Source organism: Aulonocara stuartgranti (genome assembly GCF_965226115.1).
Source record: "Aulonocara stuartgranti genome assembly, chromosome: 17".
NCBI classification, from domain to species: Eukaryota; Metazoa; Chordata; class Actinopteri; order Cichliformes; family Cichlidae; genus Aulonocara; species Aulonocara stuartgranti.
This window is the reverse complement of record NC_138953.1, coordinates 16,193,581-16,210,064: the sequence shown is the minus strand read 5'-3', so window position 1 is coordinate 16,210,064 and position 16,484 is coordinate 16,193,581. Positions and strand designations below refer to the sequence as shown.

Here is a 16,484-nt window from a genome sequence, read left to right as displayed (position 1 = left end):
GCCATTTGCTGCACCAGCTTCCCATTGTCCTAGCAAAATGTAAAAAAACAGCGGATGAAGGGGTCAAGACTTCTGTACAGCTTTTCAATAGGACTGTAAAATAATTTGAAAGGAACTGAGGAGAGTTAATGGCTGGAAAATGTTGTATTTCATAAACTACAGATAAAATATTTTAGTAAATAAACAAAATCATGTTTTCTACTCCACCACTTGGAGGAAAGAAAAAAACTGTTTTAGTGTGGTCACTTTTTTTTTTTCATTTTAGTTTGAAAGTTAATGGAAGTGGTTGCAGTCATTCGGTTATAGATGAAGAAGTGTAGGGAGGAGGAGTAGAGAAGACGCAATCATTTTACGTCTCATATTAAGGTGCACTGGGCTAAATTATACACCATGCATTTTAGGGAAACATTGCAATAAAAATGTAAGTACTGTGGGGGTGCTGAGAGTAGAGCATGTAATATTATACTGTCAGGAGTATGAGAAAGAAAGAAGACAACTGATTCAAAACCCAAATAGAATGAAACTGAAACTAGATTTAATTTGTTTACTTAGAAATAACCCAGGAAGTAAAAGTTATCAGGTCATAATTTATGGCGTTATTTTTGTGCCACTATTCTACAAAAATAACGCCATATTAATTAGGTATCTAAGACAAACCCATTTGTATAATAGCATCCAATCCTGAAGCGTCATTCTAGTTCCCACTCCATACAAGTTGGTGGCGGTAATGCACCAATTCGTTCTTTGTCAACCGCTGATAAAGACCAAGAAGAAGAAGAACAAACACAAGGGAAAAGTACGGGAACCTGGAGTTGAGCTGAGCAACAGCATCCGAGTAAAAAATTTTTTGTTTTGAATGAAGATGGACTCTGAGGCTGTGGAGATAGACGGCAGCGTGATGGAAGGAGTGAGTACTCACTTTATGTTGGGGAGGTGATCACATGAAAAGCTGCCGGCTTTCCCCGCCGCTAATGTGCTAGCACAATGCTAGCGCGGCGGACAGCAGGCGGTTTTTAGCTCGCTGATGTCGCTTCTGTTTCCCCTTCATTTGCTCTGTGCAGGGCGGACAGATCCTGAGAGTCTCGGCGGCGCTCAGTTGCATCATCGGGTCCTCCATCAAAATCACTAAAATCCGAGCCGGCAGAAGCACGCCGGGTCTGAGGTGAGTTACTAGCTCAGTGCTAGCAGGCTAATGTTAGCCTATTCATTAAAGTTGATGCATCGGTTAACTTAAAAGTATTAACAAAAACAACCGATTGTCCGATTTATTTACATGGTGTTATTTGCTCTACCGTGTGAACGCTGATTAGTTAAATACCTCCCGGTTTGTTTGCGTGCTTTTGTTGAGACTCAGCTGATTTAAAAACGCAGCTTCTGTGTGAAAAGAAGACCATCTGTCACCTTCAGCTTCAGTCTGCACAGCACGACTTTTAGCAGCTTCAGCAGAAACCTTCACGACTCTGTGCCGCAGAACTTCCTCGGCTTTTAATCAGTTATCTTAATTAGATTTTATTGATTACTGTTCGGTGCATTTTATTTGCGACGTTTTCGTGTGCATTTCTATTTCGTTCTTAAAAAGTTGGAGGCACAAGCCCCCTCAAAGTCCCAGTAAAAGAACAGAGTTCTGAAATTTCAAATCGTAACATTTTGATCAATTGTGTGCAGACCACAGCACCTGACTGGCCTGCAGCTGGTCTCAGATCTGTGTTCTGGCAGTCTTCAAGGAGCCAGCATTGGCTCCACTGACATCAGTCTGACTCCTGGTAAAACCCGGGCTGGGAACTACACGGCTGACACGCAGACTGCAGGGTAAGTCTGACCCACTGACTGCATCGCTTACTATGTAACCAGCTGCTATCTGGCAGTAATACAAAAGCTATTGATTGTTTTTGTTTTAAACATTAAACATCTATATATAATCACTTCTTGTGTGTGTGTCAGGAGTGTGTGTCTCCTGCTGCAGGTTGCTCTGCCTTGTGCTCTTTATGCCGATGCTGCCTCACAGCTCTGTCTGAAGGGAGGAACCAACGCAGAGATGGCTCCTCAGATTGACTACACTATCAAGGTAATCGACATAGACACACCGCAGCCCTATAACAGACAAAGCAATCATCATTGGTACCCCAATACCAAGAACACAGTCTCCGTTTTAATCCAACTCACTGAAGAGTATAATATGTCAGTATGGACCATGATGTTTACCTTTAGAGTGGAAAGAGTCACTTTATTTTGCCTGGACCACGCTGATCCTCCATAGACTGTATTAAAGTTTGATAGAACACAACTTTTTATGCTGTCAGTGGTCATCCACCCAAGTCTAATATTCATTAGATGTTGCTGGAGTTCTATTTGACTTTTAAATCTAGTTATTTAGCAGTAATCTGATGTGGCCTATGAGACAGAAAGTGAAGATCAAATGTGTAGAAAGGGATAAGACAGAGTTTACTGATGGGCTTGTGATATTAGTCAACCAGAGAGAAACTTCGGGTTACCACAGTCTGTTACCCTGCTAACTGACTCAGAGCTTCAGTTAGTGCCTAACTTGATGCACTTCCAGTGAAAGTGAAAGCAGAGAACTTTAAGTGTGTGTTTATAGAGTTTGTTTTTATATTACATTTGATTGTATTATTATTTTTTTTTAATTGTCTTCAGGTATTCAAACCCATTGTGGAGAAGTTTGGAGTCCATTTTGACTGTGACATCAGAATGAGGTCAGTGTACCAAGATCTACAGAGTTGAAATGTTACTGGAGTACTTGTGTGTATCTGACTGTGTATTTGTGTATCAGGGGTTTCTACCCTAAAGGTGGAGGTGAGGTCATGGTGACGGTGAATCCAGTCAAAGAGCTGACGCCTGTCACAATGACTGAGAGAGGAAACATCACAAAGATCTATGGTAGAGCTTATGTTGCTGGAGTTCTACCTTTCAAAGTAAAGTTCACACTCACTCACATTACTCATTTTATGGTTTTTACTGCGTCAACTGTTGTGTTTTTGTTTTTCTTGTGTACTGGATTATTTTTCCAGTCTTTCATTAATTTGCCGGTACACAATTTCTTCTTTGTTATTTTTTTTTTGATAATACAGTCACTGCTAATTAACTAGTCTTAGCCACATGCTATGTTTCAGAAATGATTATTTGTGCTCATTATTAGCTCGTTGGCTAATGACTTGTCATTCAAAAATGGCTAGCCAATGAATAAGCAGTTTCACAGTGAGGCCTCCTACTAACGTCAGTTTTTTTGAAACTCTAATGTGATGACCTTGCTACGTCCATCTTTTATACAGTCTTTCACTTTGTTTATATTGAGCTACACAAAGCTCACCGAGGCTTCAGAACAGGATAAGGACTGACATCACCAGCTAGAGTCCAAGATGGCGACTTTAAGCCTTGATTTAAGTCTGTTGCGGACATGGACAGCTGGAGACCCAACAGCCTAGTGTTGGACTTGGTCGTTCGGTCTCCACCTGGCTAAGGAGTGCACTCCACTCCTGAATATATAAACATATCCACTCTTTGCGATGAATTGGCGTTAGGTTTGAGTCCTGTGCAGAACAGCAGTGGGGACAGTGCATAACAGTATAGTTAGCACTTAACTGTCATCTTCCACAACTGCACTGAATTCCTGATGAACAGTGTGCTATTTAACCCTTGTACTGTGCAAAGACCCAGAAATGAATCTACCAGCAGTTTATGGGATGCAGATTCTAGTCAGACAATTTCAGACCATCATGTGACTCCAGAAATTTTCCATGTTGTTATGGGGGAATCATTTAGACAATCGTGATGCAAGACAAATTAGCAGTGGTCAGAGAGTTTTGGAGTATGGGGAGTGCCAGCCTCTCATCTATATCTCAAGTGCAAACAGCACACTGGATGAGTGTCTGGTTGCTTTAGGAGATGCTGCCCTTTCAAACGGTACATGCCAAGATAACATAATATGACATAAAGATATGGGCAACATATGTGATGCCAGGACAAGTTGTGCCTGGAACATACAGAGAAAATCTGAACCTCTCTGATTTGTTGCCTTCTGTTTAAGAAGAGCCACTGTAGCCAAGGTTGTATGCAGCCAAGATTTCTGTGGAAATGGATTCACTTTCTTAAACTTAGTTAAGGAACTTTCGAATGAAATGTATTGTCCGGTGCTGCGTAGTCTGTTATTGTAAAACTAAATGTGAAAATGTCAGGTATGCTTTTCTTTATTGAGCTGACTGTAGTTTTTGTTTTCTACAGTTGGCTAAAGACATGTCAGCTGCTGCTGTTCGAACCATCAGGAAGGAAATCAAAGAACTTTACATCAACATCCAGCCACAGCAAGAGAAGGAAAAGGCCTGCGGGAATGGAAATGGAATATTGTAAGCTCTGAACATACGATGCATTCAGCATTGGCACGCAAGGAAGAAAAAATGTTCTGGAACTTTAGAAAAGAGGAAAAGCATTTGGCCAGAGTCCTGATCATTTAAAATCCTCAGCATGAAGAGGAGTTATAGCTTTGTGAAACCTGGTCTAAGAGGCCGTACGCTATGAAGCTCTTGGTTTAAAACTGCCAATGCTCCCCAAAGGATCAGCCCCCTGACTGCTTTTCCACCTCTTTTTCAGAATCATTGCCGAGTCCTCTACAGGTTGCATATTTGCTGGTTCAGCACTGGGAAAGAAAGGTGAGGAGTCACACGAACCAGCAGGTGGCAGCAATGCTGCAGTAATGTGATAAATGTTGACACCTCATTGAGAAATGTAATTTATATGAAGTCATTACTTCCCCATGCCCCCCTCTTTGAAAACAAACATGCTTTGAATGCTTGTTGGGCTGATGTTCTGAAACAGTGACTTTTCTTTGACAGTGCAGATGTTCAAGTACATGGGATTTTTGTTTTTCAGGTGTGTATGCAGATAAAGTGGGTATTGAAGCTGCTGAGATGTTGCTGAAAAACATCAGACACAATGGCTGCGTGGACGAATTCCTGCAGGACCAGGTGAGTGTGAGAGAGAGCGACGCGCACACACACTCTGCGACCTTACTCTGACCTTACTCTGACTCTCCTCTGCAGCTCATTATCTTCATGGCGCTGGCAAAGGGAACGTCTCGGATTCGAACCGGTGCTGTGACACTACACACACAGACAGCAATTCACATCGCAGAGCAGCTGACTCAGGTCAGAAACTCTTACAGCACAAGACTGACCCAAATGGTGCCTGTTCTGTTCGCGAGTCACAGTTTCAGTTTTAATATTGCTTCTTTATCTTGTCCTGGTGTCTGACGCAGCACCTCAGGTCATCCTCGGGTCTGAGTCGAGCTGATCAGTCATTAACCTTGTGTGCTGTTGTATTTGCAGGCAAAGTTCACAATAACAAAGTGCGAAGACGAGCTGAGCAGAAACATCACCTACATCATCGAATGTCAAGGATCAGGAGCGGTGAACCCCAACCTGTAGCAGAACACGCTGTGCACACACTGACCCCACGCTCGGTAGCTGCTCCAAACGTGGCCGACCCTCTTAGTTTCTGTCTCTCAGGGTTTTTTCCAGAAATACTGTAATAAATAAATCTCCTCCTTGTGTTCACATGTTTCTGCCTGTTTTTAACTGCTCCAAGGAAAGATTTCCAATGTTTCCCATGTGCACTTCACTTTCCTGGTTCTTTGGTTGCTCTTTGACTGAAAGCAGATTTGGGATTATGCTTTTTGGTCAGTATCCTCCTTTGTCAAATTTGAGTTTTCTTTGTTCAGTTTTGAAAATTTTCATATATCCATAGCCTTGATTGAGATTTTGGCTTTTTGCATGAGAATTAAACCCTCAGCAAAGAAGGGTCATTGCAATTAAAGGATCAGGACTATTTAACACTTATGTGGAGTGTAGTAGTTAGACTTTTGAGAGGCTTTGTCAGTCCGGTTCAGACATCAGCATTGCTGATTATCTAACAGTGACCACTACATATGAAGTTTTGAGTTGTAATCATAACCTGACCAATAAAATGAATAAACTGTCTTCCAGTTCTATCTTTATCTGCATGCTTTGCTCAAGCTCATCATAAAACTGATTGCAATTCAACTACTGCGCAACCTTCAGTATGATTTCTTAAAAGCAATGGTTTTTGCTCAGAATCTACATTCATTGGAAGCATGCCCACTATGAACCGATGTATCGGGCCTCTACAGATGAGCGTACAGGCTGACTGGGAAGAGATGACTGCTGTGCTTCCCGAACCAAAATAAAATTCATTCAGCAAATGTACGGCATTCCCAGTTTACTTGTCCCACCTACAGGAGATCTGAAATATGGCAAATAGAAGCTTAATACAGATATGGGGATTACAAAGGAGAAAGTTCTCAGTTGGGGTGGTTGTAGAGCAGGTTACCGACTAATGACAGGGTTGGTGGTTTGATCCTGGTGTTCATATGAATAGTAGGAAGCGCTTTGATGTAGATGCATGTGTGTGAATGTGATGTTGTATAAAGTGCTATGTAAGAGCCAATCCGTTTACAATTAGCCCTGTGCTGTGGCTTTATGTTGTTGTGTAGGAGCTGTGAGTGGAGGTTTATAGATATTTGACCACACACTCCTACTGTTTACATGGTTGCAAGATTTAGGCTCAAGAATTGCAGTTCATATGTAACCACTTTAATTTTGGACTGATGACTTAACCAGTTACTACACACAAACACAGGACATACACCAGGACAAGACACTGAGTCAATAGAAAAAAGTTTGTTTGTGTTTACTGCATGTTTTGAGGGACGCCTGTGTGGTTGTGTGCAGATCCAGTGTATAAATTGATATAAGAGAGAAAATCAGTCCACCAAAAAGAAAAACAAAGTTCTATCAGTACAACAGAGCTGTACATGTCTATAAAGTGAGGTACTGTTACGGGCACTGATGAAGTCGTTAATAGGAGGATTTACAGCTGTACGAGGGGCCTGTTTTGGCCAAATCAGCCGTGTTTTTTTATTCTGTGTTCAGCAAATCTTTTGAATTTTTTTTTTATCTTATGTTGTGGCCTGTGGTGTCTTTCTAGTTATTTAAGTTTTATGTCACCCCCAGAACTGGCAGGAGGGGATGACCCTAACTCTTCACACCACCTGTTCCTCAGGTTCCACAGAGTGCTCCACATCCACATTGCCCAGCTCTCTGGGCTTTGGGCCATGACTTTCCATGCCTGTTTGGATCTCTCTTTCTTCATGTTTTCAATACTTTTGCCATGTGTCATTTCTCATTATTGCGCATAAATTAAATTATGGACATCTATGGTTTTCTCTCCATGTGTGAATTGGATGGGTTGGTACTGAAAATTTCACTGAAAAACTGGTGAAAATTTCATATCAATAGCACCTTCAGAAATATTTTTACTTAGACAACTGGTGACGTGTTCAAAACGTATGTTACTCACTGTGTATTATGTGGGTGGTTGAATGGTTAGGTATTGGCAGGGTTTTTAAAATATTTTTGTAGCTTTTCTACCCCATGCAGTTTCTTCCCAAATAGCATCAAAGTGTTTTTGATGTAAAAACTGAATGTGTGCTGCGGATTAAATGGGTAACTGGCTCCTGACTATTCTAGACCTGCACTTCCTGTGTCCTATGGTCCTGTTTCCGTGATGTCATTAGTTATTGTGTTGGTTGCCCCTCTAACTCACCTGCGGTAGGTGACATGATGTACAGTGTGCATAGCAGGAAGTCCAGCTCAGAATGTGTGTTGAAACCTGAGGAGGCTGTAAACTCACACCTCTGTCCCCTCTGGAACCAGGGGTAACCCAATCCAGGGCACCTGACACCTCTTTCCTTCAGCTGTACCCTTACAGTCTGTTTGTTCCCCTGCAGTATGGCAGACACCGGGTCCTGGAGGACCCACCAGGTCAACCCTCTGATACTCCAGCCAGGACCCAGACCTGGACAAGGACCGGTACCGGGGCCGGGACCTGGATCAGGATCAGGATCAGCTCCCAACTGTGTGTGGATCTCATTGATCGCAGGTGAGTTTGAAGTCGTCATTGGGATACATACAGATGCTCAATGAAAGTTAAAGGACTACTCTGTAATACAAATACAGCAGGAAACTTTACCACAAACTCAGTCTGAGGTCAGAGGAAGGATCATTTCACCTACATTTCACACAGAATAGTTTAAAGAATTTTCTAGAAACTATTTGATTGACTTAGGAAAGACATAGGAAAAACAAAAGAATAGAAACTCCTATTTATTGTAGGGACTCATTATTGTAACTTTAATGACATATTCTTTTTCATATTTATCTATAAATATGACTTTTTATTGACTAAATGAGGCCTAAGCCCCATAACAAACACGTCTCTTGGTCATCTGCTTGAGGATTTACCATTAATTACAGATAATAGACTCAAAACACCTTGACCTTGGTTACCTTTGTTTATCCAGAAATGCTGATGTCTTGGATTTGGCTGGAGGAAGAAATCTAATTTCAATGAAATTATATTGCATTCAGAATTTCATTATTTACATTGCACTTACATGTTTCACATATTAAACAAATTTTAATATTAGACAAAGATAAAAGCTACCCAAACCTGTGTGAGAGAGTAACTGCTGCCTACACCTAAAAACTTGTGCCACCCTTGGCAGCAACAACTGCAATGAGTCTTTCACATCGTGGTGCTGGATTTTGGCCCACTGTTGCAGAATTGCTTCAACCTCATTGGAGGGTTTTTGAGCATGAGAAGAGCAGAATTTATGTTTCCACCAATTATACCAAGTGATCCAGTTCCTGAAGCAGCAAAGCATCCACAGACCATCGCACTACCACCACCATGTTTAACTGTTGCTGCTATGTCCTTCTTATGAAATGCTGTGTTCATTTTATGGCAGATGTAACAGCAGTCAAACCTTAAAAAAGTTCATCTTTTGTCTCATCAGTCACAGAACATTTTCCCAACAGTCTTGGGATCATCAAGATGTTTTCTGGCCAATGTGAGATGAACTGTTGTGTTCTTTTTGCTCAGCAGCAGGTTTCTTCTTGAAACTCACGGCTGCCACTATTGCCCAGTCTCTTTCTTATTGTTGAATTATAAACTCTGTCCTTAACGGAGCCAAGCGAGGTCTGCAGTTCTTTAGATGTTTTGGGTTCTTTTGTGGCCTGGATGAGTCATCGGTGTGCTCTTGGAGCAATTATGCTGAAAACAGAGGATAGAAACAGAGTTGATAATGGCCTAAATTTAAAATGGACCGCTGTAATTTGGAGACAGCAACAAAGATGGTGTTGTAAGCTCACCTTGTTCAGACAGCAACAAGGGTGGGCAGTCACCAAGAGATGCCTCAAATAGGGTGAGACCTGTTGCAGTGGTTGATACTGGTTGGTTGATACCACACACCAAAGGTTGCTTCCTGCTCCTGGTTGGCTCTTTCGATTTGGCCATTAGTCTGCAGCTGGAAACCAGATGAGAGTCTAACATTTGGCCCAATGGCAATGCAGAACTCTTTCCAGACTCTCAAGGTGACTTGAGGGCCACTGTCTGAGATGATGACAACAAGTATCCCCTGGAGGCGGATCACATGGTCGATCGGTAGTTGATTCATTTGTAGTGCTGTAGGGAGCTAGAGTAGAGCAATGAAATGAGCAGCTTGGAGATCGATTCTCCAATGACGTTGTTAAGTGATAGCAGAGGCAACCCAATGACAAAATCCAGGGACAATGCATATACAGGTGGAGTACAGGTCTAAGTAATCCTGCAGGTGGAGAACTTGAAGATTTATTTTGGGCACAAATAAAAAAAGCAGGGAAAAGCAACACGTTTGCATTTTGCTTTTCCGTTGCTACAAGAGCGCTGCTCCTAAACCGTAAACCTGAGTAGAGGTGTCAAAGAAAACCATCTCTGCTGAGCGTCAAATGGTTGCAAACCTTGGCTAGGTCTACCTTCACTTTTGATAATGAAACCAAGAAAAGTCACAGATTCAACGCACCTGTCTCATGTTAACACACAGTCTGTTTTCTAGCTGTCTTTGTACCTGGAAAACATAGTCGTGGTGGTCTATAAAGTTCTTTGAGATGATGAGTATGTCATTTAGGAAGACAAAGATTAACTGGTTCAGAAAGTCCCGAAGCACGTTGCTCGAATCTTGTTCCGTTCAGTTGTGTAAATCCACAAAGAGCAGTAAACCTGTGAGCAGCCTCAGCAGCACGGGTCAACCAATCACAGCCTGAACACAAAGAAAATATACTGGAACCCACATTAGAAATCATTTTGTATTGTGATATTTGCCCCCACTCTGAGCCACCGCAGTTATTCTTAACATCCCCGCACCTACCGAACCCCACTTTAACCCCATACTCATTTTTCTGTTTAGGTGTTGAGGAAGACTCACCATCTACAATGTAGGCAACAGCAAATAGAACCGTTTAAAAAAAAAAAAAAAATTCCCTTTCTTTTTCTCTGTTTTATTAGAATTAGGATTTAGATTAAAATGTTTGTATTCCAATGTAATATCATAGTTTTATTAGTTTATCAATATAGTTCAGTTAGCTTTGCACATAAATGGCTGGTAGAAACGTCTTCCAAAGAGCTACTTTTTATTTTTTTTACTTTGAGTACATTTCAGAGCCCATACTTTTTCACTTTTACTTGAATCAGTTAAGTCAATACTTCAGTTTTTATCACAGTATACTTTTTGGCACAAGTGTCTGTACTTCAATGCACTTATTTTATATTATAAAGAAATCATCTTTTAACCCCTAAAAACAGCTTATGTAATTTTGAACTTTTATTTTTAAGTTCTTTTATAATTTGGCTAAAATCATTTGAGAGCTGAAACAACACGTAGAGATTATTTTTCAGCCCGTAAAGGTCTGAGAGTGATAAAGGCAGCTGGAAACATTTTAAAATGTCATTTTACTGTTAACTGGATTTTACTTTGAAAGGCAAGCACATTGAAACACCTTCTGTTTAAACAGTAGTACTCATGTAATGTGCACATTTTATCAGCTCAGATAAGTGACATCAATATAGGTGCGGTTTTACTTTAAAGGGGTTTTAAGCTGCTGTTTGAATGATCCAGATAGCAATGTCACATGCTGACTGCCATACACACTCACAAGATCAGCCATAATGATTTAGATAGAGAGAGAGATAGTGACATAGTAATACCAACAAGTCATATTGGAAAACATTTTTCACTGCGAGTAGCAGTACTTACCTAGTGTGCATAACGTGGACATGATTACAGTATAAAGACACCCTCTGCGTCTGATTTTCAGCTTAAAATTTGAAGCTGTTTTGTGAATGCTTTTAATGGCCAAGGTTGTTGGATGTCTGAGAGAACCATAAATCCATCATAATGAATATTATTTATATTTAATTATTTATTATAGTGATAGATGTTATCACACTGCAAGAGGAAAATTTCTTGAAAACAATCAAATGCGTCATAAAACTTTAAACTGCTACTGTGAAAAAAAGTAAAAGATATAAAAACATGGAAAAGTTCAAAGCCTTGTGACTCACAACCTTTGAATGGTGTTTCTTTGATAAAGTGTGCCTGAGATTGCTCTTGTTTTGTTACTTTTCAAGATACTCAGACAATTGCTGACTGAGTTGCCTGTCCTGATATAACTTTTGTGGGAGATCTCTCAAATCTGAAAGACAACTTACACATCAAATTGTTAAAGGAAAGAAGAAGAAGAAAACTGATAATTAATTGTTATTGCATTGGCACATTCAATAAGAATAATAAATCTGACAGTCACACCAACCCTCTATATGTGCTCATTAGATCCATTTAATCCCCTGAGGTCTTCCTCGTTTCCTCCGCCCTCTCATCCTTTATCTTATATCACTTTCCCTCCTCTGCACATGTCCAAACCATCTCAATCTTGTCTCTCTCACTTTGTCTCCAAGTTGCTCAGTCTGAACTGTCCCTCTCATTGACTCATTTTTAACTCATATAATTTGTGTTCTTTTGTGAATAAAATACGGAGTTTTTGGCTTTGCAAATCGTTGCTCTGTTTTATTTACATCATTTCTTTTGGAACCAACTAGTTTTTTCTTTTTCCAGCTTATCAAATACTAGTCGAGTAGACCGAGTGATTGAAGGCCTCGTTATTTGTTTCCCAGTGGAACTTGAAAGCAACGCAGAAAGGCAGCATGTTCTGTTTGGTGATTGGCTGTCGTTGCTATGGGAGCGGCTCCCGTTGCTACAGTAACGTGTCTTAAGGAGGGATTTAGGCAATCTGAGTTTTAGAGTGTCGGATCGTCGTCGAGTGGTGCTAACATGCTAATATGAAGGCTGAGAATACTTGTCGTTATAAAACAGAAAGCAATGAGTAGAAAGGATAGTATTTTCGAGGGGAGAAGCTGAAAAGACCAGTGTGGAACTAATGTGAAAGTTTCTAACTTTAGTTAAAACTCTGTTCAGCTGCCTGCTAGCCCGCTAACGGCTTATTGAACTGCTAGCAGTTCAGAAAAGTTTGTGGAGATAGCAGGCGGAGCCGAGACAGGTCAGGCGTTAGACGGATCCGTGACGGTGGCGGGTGCAAAACAGTCCCCGATCCTGTCTGCCTTGTTCAGGATGAGCCAGGACTCTGAGCTGCTGGGAGCCATTGACTTTATCAAAGGTAACTTTAACAGTATTGTTACAGAGTTAACAAGGGGACAAAAAAAGCACAATACATAGTTGTTAAACTATTTGTCACAACTCCACGGAGAACTGGGAGTTGTCGAGTTAAAAAAAAAAAAAAAGTAAAATCCTATAAATAGAAAATCAACTTTATGCCATTACACAGCAGGTTAGTGATTGTTTCAATTGGTGACTGGTTTTATATAAAGTGATGTTGATGGATAACTTTGCTCAGCGCCTACTGAGCTGAAATAGAGATTGTGGCATCCTCTCAGATTTGATCAGTCATCGATGCTTCTAAAGAGGGTAACAGTGCTGTACACCTAGCAGCAGCATTCTGTAGAATTAGCCTTGGATTAGTTCCTTATCCTCTGCACTGTTTGGAGTCCCCAGGGCTGCCAACTCCGTGTTTTAAACAGAGATGACAGCTTGTCGTTTGTCGTATACGAGTAGATTCAGCGTGCACACAGAAAGGTCACTGTGGAGAGGCAGGCATTGCATAAAAACGTTTTTCTACACTGAGTTCTACACTGTATTCCCTCTCCAGTAACACTGATCAGTTTTGCTATGAATTAAACTAAAAAAACCGAATTTTCTGAAATCCATTGTAAGCTTACTGTGTGTAACTAAATAACTCAGTGCATCACTCAGAGCTGATAAGCAGAGCGAAAGAGCTGGTGAAAACATAGCAACAAAACCAATGCCATCTTTTATGAGTGTGTGTCTGTGTCTCATACTAGTGTATAAACAAGGATGAGAGGGTGAAAAATATGCTTCATCACTAAGGTTTGGATTTCAGAAATGAATGAGATGTTTGGACCTAAAATGTTGCTCACTCTGCCCCATTTTTTTTTCCTTTTCCTGCTGCCTTTATTAGGCTTTCGTAATCTCTGAAGTTAAATTCAGAATTCCAGAAGATCAAACTGTAGCAATAATCAGTCCAGACTGTGTTGCACTACAATGTTCTTGTGGGTTTAAAAAAATAAAAATAAAGCTAAGCTCTTTACATAGAGACGAGCTTCCTAAACCCTCATTTCAGAGTTGTAGACATACAGGAACAGCACAACATAAAAGTAGAAGAAGCAGAATGCCCATAGTTGACCTGTGTGTTTTTTGGTAAGCGTTGAAGGTTCAAAACTTATCAGCAAGTTGTGGTATACAATGGAAAGGCAGTGATTTCCACAATCAGCAAATCTAACTGCCTTTCATATCTGTCTCTAACAGAGCGCCTGTATTTCGCCACGTTACGCAGTAAACCCAAAAGCACAGCCAACACACACTACTTCTGCACTGATGACGAGTTTGTGTATGAAAAGTAAGTATATCACACCTGCTGCACTGCATTCTGACTATGTGTGTTTTATATACAACTTGCAAAGCCAGGCATTTGTAACCAGCTTTGTCAACGAGTGTGTTTAATGTTGTATTTGAAGAGTGTACCAAGGATTTGAGCTGTGCATGTGTAACCTGGCACACACATAGTAGGTGAAAGAGGTGAGATGCATTCAACAGTGTAATATTTATTTATTTACTTTTTTTTTTTTTTTTAATGAAGTAAAAGGGATAAAAGCAACTGAGTGCTTTTCTGGATGCTGATGACTGGAAATTTTAGAGGCCTGACTGAACATTAAAAGAAGTTAGTCCTGCTTGGACAGTTAAAATGTTGAAGCGTGACCCCTTTACAGGAGAAATACCGTACTTCAGGAATTTAAATGGAGACTTTCACTCTCTGTATCACTTTCCTTTTCAGCCAGCAGGAGTCTGACTGACTGTATATTCTATGTCCTTTGTGTCTGCAGCTTCTACGCAGACTTTGGGCCTCTGAACCTGGCCATGTTGTACCGATACTGCTGCAAGCTCAACAAGAAGCTCAAGGTGAGTTTCTACTGCTGCCTCACCCTGTGCAGGAATGCCCAGAATGCAAAAGGACAGATGCAGGATGACACAATCTCACAGCAGGTTCACTCTGTGGCAGTGAGTGAACCTGCTGTGAGATTGTGTCATCTTATTTCCACTCCTCCTTCTGACTTCAAACCTCTGTTTTTTGTTTGCACGTTGCCACAGTGATTACATTCTTCTTGTCATTTGTCATGATGTCCAGCTGACTGGACGATCTGGATCCACAGCCTATGTTCATTCTCAAAACGCCCATATAAACACTGATCTGTGCTACGTGTTCATCCCACACCAGGCAGCACATCTTCTGCTGCCTTCACTTGTGCACTGCAGCCTCAAACTTGTCCAGGACTTACCCGACAGACGTGCAAGCAAAAACAAAACGGTCCTCATTTTTAAGGTGCTTTACAAAACTAAACATTATGGCTAACAGATGGATTTTACCATTTCGGTGCAGCTACCCAATCAATGAAGAAGCACTTACTGCTTAAAGAGCAAGAGTGAAAGTAGACAGTATATCCTCAGTTATAACAAAACTCATTTTTACAGCCGGGTGCAGCACAAAAGTGACCCATGAGTTTTTGGTTCTGTTACTACTTTTCTAACATAAACCCATGTAAGTCTGACTGCAACCAACTAACCGACCTGATGACTTAATGTTTGGTATTAACAGAAGATGGCACTAGACATGTTTTTAAAACTCAACTTTAAGCACCATCCATCCATCCATCTTCATCCGCTTTATCCGAGGCCGGGTCGCGGGGGCAGCAGCCTAAGCAAAGAGGCCCAGACCTCCCTCTCCCCAGCCACCTCCTCCAGCTTATCCCCTTTAAGCACTTATTTCTTAATTCCAGCTACAGTTACATATATGTCAGTTTTTGAGAGCAGGGCTCCATGGTGTAAATTAGTCTTTATGCATTTAGTGTTTCATGTCCACTTTGTTTAACCGTGGGTTCTTTCTTGTTGTTGGCAGTCATTCACACTGACCAGGAAGCGAATTGTTCATTACACCAGCTTCGATCAAAGGAAGAGATCCAACGCGGCTGTGCTGATTGGTGGCTATGCTGTGAGTACATCTCTGCTTCTTATCCATCTTTGTGTATAAATCAGAGCTTTTCATAGGAGAGGTGAAGCTAACAAACAAAAAGTTAAGGAAAGAAGAACAAGTGACATGTGTTTTGTTTTTGATCATCTTTGCAGTGTTTTGAACTAATTTGTCAGTTGTGTGACATCATCGGCACACACACACGCACACAATGGAAGGGCAGGCCCATTAATAGGTGCACTTGATCTCAAACTATGTAAGGTGTAATTCAGCTTAAGGCATTTAAGTTGACTTAATTTACTTCCAGAAGTGCATAACACTAAAGAGGACAAAGTGTACCAAATACTTTCCAAGCTCCTTAGACTACCAAATACTCAGCAGTGATGTTGTTAAATGGGGGAAAAAAATGTAATCTACAAAAACTCAGCAATAATCTTCAAAGTGTTCATTATGATTGTTCTTTAATGGATATCACTAATGGATATCAACTGCGCACATGCTTCTGTCCATCAGCAATGGGGCTGGGTATTGCCACTGATTTCTATAATCAATTTGATTCTGATTCACAAGGTCTCGATTTGATTCAATATTGACTCAGTCAGAAATATTATAATTCTGATCATTTATCAGTACATATCCATATTAAAAACAAAGCTGACACTTGTGAGACTTCAGAGGTATAAGCATCACAGCAGATGCCTTTGTGTCAAAGTAACTGAAGATAAAATGCAGAAAAAACATGAAGCAGATTTTCCTGGCCTGGCTTTTTATAGCCGATAACCACCTTAAAAACATTCTGCAGTAGATGAAAAATGGAAGAAAACCATGAATCTGCATATGAACATTACCTGATGCTGCTTAAGTGAAGCAGAGCAAAGTTACAGAGGTTTTATTACAGACTGAGCTAAGTGTTTTGCAATTTGGCATCATTTGTAAAAGTTTAAAATTCTTCTGTATTAAAGAGCA

The 16,484-nt window shown here is 40.7% G+C and overlaps 2 protein-coding genes across 4 annotated transcripts in view; both read left to right on the top strand.

Moving 5' to 3' along the window:
- The first annotated feature begins 729 nt into the window (after positions 1–729).
- On the top strand, positions 730–5,987 carry rtca (RNA 3'-terminal phosphate cyclase). Its single transcript, XM_082511271.1, has 11 exons — positions 730–907; positions 1,062–1,162; positions 1,666–1,809; positions 1,942–2,065; positions 2,653–2,711; positions 2,789–2,930; positions 4,237–4,358; positions 4,603–4,661; positions 4,882–4,976; positions 5,052–5,156; positions 5,337–5,987. The coding sequence occupies exons 1-11, from the start codon at positions 857–859 to the stop codon at positions 5,433–5,435; spliced, it is 1,101 nt and encodes a 366-aa protein (XP_082367397.1). The 5' UTR covers positions 730–856; the 3' UTR covers positions 5,436–5,987.
- Positions 5,988–12,181: 6,194 nt separating this feature from the next.
- Positions 12,182–16,484, top strand: part of cdc14ab (cell division cycle 14Ab) — a 30,345-nt gene continuing 26,042 nt past the window's right edge. For all 3 annotated transcript variants that reach the window (XM_082511269.1, XM_082511270.1, XM_082511268.1), the window contains exons 1-4: positions 12,182–12,575; positions 13,802–13,892; positions 14,377–14,452; positions 15,447–15,539. In XM_082511269.1, coding sequence (XP_082367395.1) covers positions 12,530–12,575; positions 13,802–13,892; positions 14,377–14,452; positions 15,447–15,539 — 306 coding nt within the window. In that variant the 5' untranslated portion in view covers positions 12,182–12,529. The remainder of the gene's footprint in view (positions 12,576–13,801; positions 13,893–14,376; positions 14,453–15,446; positions 15,540–16,484) is intronic.

Coding starts and splice junctions, on each gene's coding strand:
- rtca (XM_082511271.1), top strand. CDS start 857: ATGAAGATGGACTCTGAGGCTGTGGAGATAGACGGCAGCGTGATGGAA. Junction 2,931..4,236: donor CTGGAGTTCTACCTTTCAAA/GTAAAGTTCACA, acceptor TGTTTTCTACAG/TTGGCTAAAGACATGTCAGC. Junction 4,359..4,602: donor GGGAATGGAAATGGAATATT/GTAAGCTCTGAA, acceptor CCTCTTTTTCAG/AATCATTGCCGAGTCCTCTA.